Source organism: Arachis stenosperma, chromosome 6, assembly GCF_014773155.1.
Source record: "Arachis stenosperma cultivar V10309 chromosome 6, arast.V10309.gnm1.PFL2, whole genome shotgun sequence".
NCBI lineage: Eukaryota > Viridiplantae > Streptophyta > Magnoliopsida > Fabales > Fabaceae > Arachis > Arachis stenosperma.
This window is the reverse complement of record NC_080382.1, coordinates 75,991,025-75,994,466: the sequence shown is the minus strand read 5'-3', so window position 1 is coordinate 75,994,466 and position 3,442 is coordinate 75,991,025. Positions and strand designations below refer to the sequence as shown.

At 35.9% G+C, this 3,442-nt stretch overlaps 1 protein-coding gene across 1 annotated transcript; it reads left to right on the top strand.

Moving 5' to 3' along the window:
- Positions 1–2,647: 2,647 nt before the first annotated feature.
- On the top strand, positions 2,648–3,097 carry LOC130934205 (uncharacterized). Its single transcript, XM_057863792.1, has one exon. The coding sequence runs from the start codon at positions 2,648–2,650 to the stop codon at positions 3,095–3,097; it is 450 nt and encodes a 149-aa protein (XP_057719775.1).
- Positions 3,098–3,442: the final 345 nt, after the last annotated feature.

Below are 3,442 nucleotides of genomic sequence, written 5' to 3'. Positions count from 1 at the left end.
GGATTTAGGTTAAAGTGCGCATACGAACGGGGTGCAGACGTTGGCTGGTCTCATGGTATATACGTATAATCGGAGAACGATATTCACCCTAGACTCAGAAGACTATCTAGAGCAGGATCCTCTTCGCAGAACCATCATCAACGAACTACGTTAAGGTACTCTTACTTCCATCTGAAGGGGAAGGGAGAGAGAAGGGGTAAGAACTGGGGAGTTCTTAGTAGGGTCGGGGTTATTAGTTATATTCATTTATTTGGGGTCGATTAGCAGGCAAATAATAGAATATAGCGAAGCAGTAACCAAAAGGTAAAGATAGAAAGAGAAAGTAGAGGCAATAAAAAGCAGAACACAAACAAAAGAATACAAGAAAATAAAACATAGAAATAGCATACAAGCACACAAACACAAAGAAATAGATCACACACAGAAAGGAATGCAACAGAGAATGATGCACAGACAAGAATGATGCATGTCTAGTCCTAGTACAGGCCATGAGCTCATGTGTCGGTTAGCACCTGCATTCCCGACATTTATCCGGTCACGAGTTCCCGATTTCCCGGATACGATTTTCCGTTCAAATAAATGCGCATGTAATTATTAGCAGCTCTGTTGAGACAGCCTCTGCGTTCTACTCGCAGGAAATATTCTCTTGGGAACTGAAACTTGCTGCAGGTATCCTAGTTTCCCTACAGAAGCTCTTGTGAACGGAAAATTGCTGTAGGTATCCTAGTTTCCCTACAGAAGCTCTTGGGTTGCCTCAAGCAACAGATCATCACATAATCATTCTCATTATCATCATTCATCATCATTCTCATTAATCATCATCATTTTCACATTCTTATGCAGTACCTCTTTCTTTCTCTGTTCAATCATTCTGTACAAACTTTACATCTTTCACTTTTACAACATCTTAATTCAAACCATCTTTATCAAATTACTCTTTTCTCTTGATCTCTTTTCTCTATTCTGGTTACTCTGTTCTCTGTATCTCTTTACTCTGCTCTGGTTACTCTTTTCTCTGCTTAACGTACGTATTTAAAGCTTATGTAAATCTCGGTATGAATAGTTTGCCTGTCCCAAGTATAGGTTCATTAAGTCTATACTGAAACAGTTTAACTTTTCATACAATACCTAACCCTAGTCGCAACTCAAGGACTAACTATGTTGCCCTAGTTCGTTCACTAATGTCTGTCTGCTTTTCTGTCATTAAAACTTTACAAACTTTTTCTTCGTTTTTTATCTTTTCTTCAACTTTTTATCTTTTATTTATCTTTGCCTCACTAATATGTTCTTACCACTCCCTAAGTGTTTTATGAAGGTAATTATGAGATTCTGCGCTTAAAGTTGTCTTTCTAAAGCTTTTACAGAAAACTGCCTTTTTCGCATTATTTTATTATTTTTATTAAAATATTATTTTTAATTAAATATTATTATTTATTATTTTATTATTATTTATTATTATTATTAAATTTTCGAAAATTAACTTACCTTTTACTTTTAACCTTTAAAATTCACTTTTTACCACCCGTAACTTTTAATATTTCTACTTTAACCACCCTAACTTTCAGAAATTACCAAATAACCCCTTAAACACCAAAATAATTACTTCCTTGCCCTTTCTAAGATCTAAAAGGTGTTCTTCAATGTTCTTCACCACACTCAAAGTGTTCTTCGTGTTCTTCGTATATTCTTCAAATTCTTTCTCTGTTTTTACACGTTTTTCAATCTTTTCAGCAACCGATTTTTACCAAAATTCATAATAAATTCCCAGCCACTAAAACCCCATCTTTTTCACATGATTTCAACACAAATTGAACCCCAATTTAAGCTCTAGGGTTTCGTTTTCCAGCAGCCATAAGAACACACATTCATAGCTTGAATTTCATCAAATTTCATCAAATTTTCACCAAAATTTCAACTAGAATTACTCTTACAAACAATCAATTTCAAGCACAGCCAAACCATATCATAATCACACAACCCAAACACAATCAATCAAGATTAAATTCGTCAAACCCTACCTTGATTTGCTGCTCCAAATCCGGTTACTCTTTGAAGTGTTCTTAAAGCACTTTTTCCTCCTAAAACACATCAAGAACAACTTTAAATCCAAAAACTCCCAACTGACCAAATCTCACTCAGCATGTTAGGAAGGTATTTCTCACCTTAGAGTTGCTGGAAATTAACGTTACTTGGCCCTCAAGTCAAGTTAAGCATGATTCCTAAGGAAAAACATCAAGAAAACACATGTTTACATGGTTTTCCTTGAAAACCGAATTGAAAAGGGAGGGAGACAGCCATCTCACCTTATTTCCAGCCTTGATAAGTCACATGGTTATGTAGAGGAAGAAGAGAGGATCATTTTGGTGAAATCGGAGTTTTGATTTGAGTTTTAGTTCAGAAGAAATCAAGCTTTGAAGATTTATGAACCAAGAACTTTCTCTCCTTTTTCTCTTGGTGATTTTCGGCCACAATGAGCAAATGAGGCAGCCTTGGGGGTTTTGGGGGTGTAGGGTGAGTTGTGATTGGTTGGCTTGGAGGTGGATTAAAATAATATTAAAATATCTCTGGTGTACAACTACTAAAACTAGGTGTATCGGAACACTCGTAAAAACATCTCTAAAAATTATTTTCTGAGCTACTAGCATAAATGACACTAGGAACTTTTATACATAATCTAATCTGTTTGCCTCTATGTGGTTTAGAAGTTATTCTAGGGTTAGATTGGTTATCTAAGTATCATGTTTTCCTTGATTGCTTTGAAAGAACTGCTGTTATTCCGTCTGATAGTTTAGATATTAAACCATTTTTGTCATATACCTTATATCTGAATTCTGTAAGAGTTACCTTAGACGGGAGTGATTGTGAGGGGTACGTTCTGTTAGCGGCTAGCTCAAATGATAGTGAAGTAAGCTTAGAACAAATCCGAGTGGTGAAGGAATTTCCTGATGTCTTCCCGGACGACATACCTGAGTTTCCTCCTCAGCGAGAGATAGAATTCAGCATTGAACTTGTACCTGGAACCGGACCGATTTCCATAGCACTGATGGGATTTATTTTGGTGGAGACAATAATCTCTCCCAAAATAACACCAATCTAACCGGCAAGTGCACCGGGTCGCATCAAGTAATAAAAACTCACGGGAGTGAGGTCGATCCCACAGGGATTGATGGATCAAGCAACTTTAATGGGTGATTAGTTTAGTCAAGCTAACATTGGTGAATTGTGTGAAGAGTGACCAACAGAAAGTAAATATTGCAATGAATTTAAATTTCAGAAAGTAAATGAAACTGAAACTTAAAGAGCAAGAAATGTAAATTGCAAGAATCTTAAATTACAAGAAATTTAAATTGCATGAAATTGTAAAGGGAATTGGGAATTGGATTTGCAGAATTTAAACAAGGAGAAGTTAATTGCAACAAGCAGAGAAGTAAAAGATGGATTC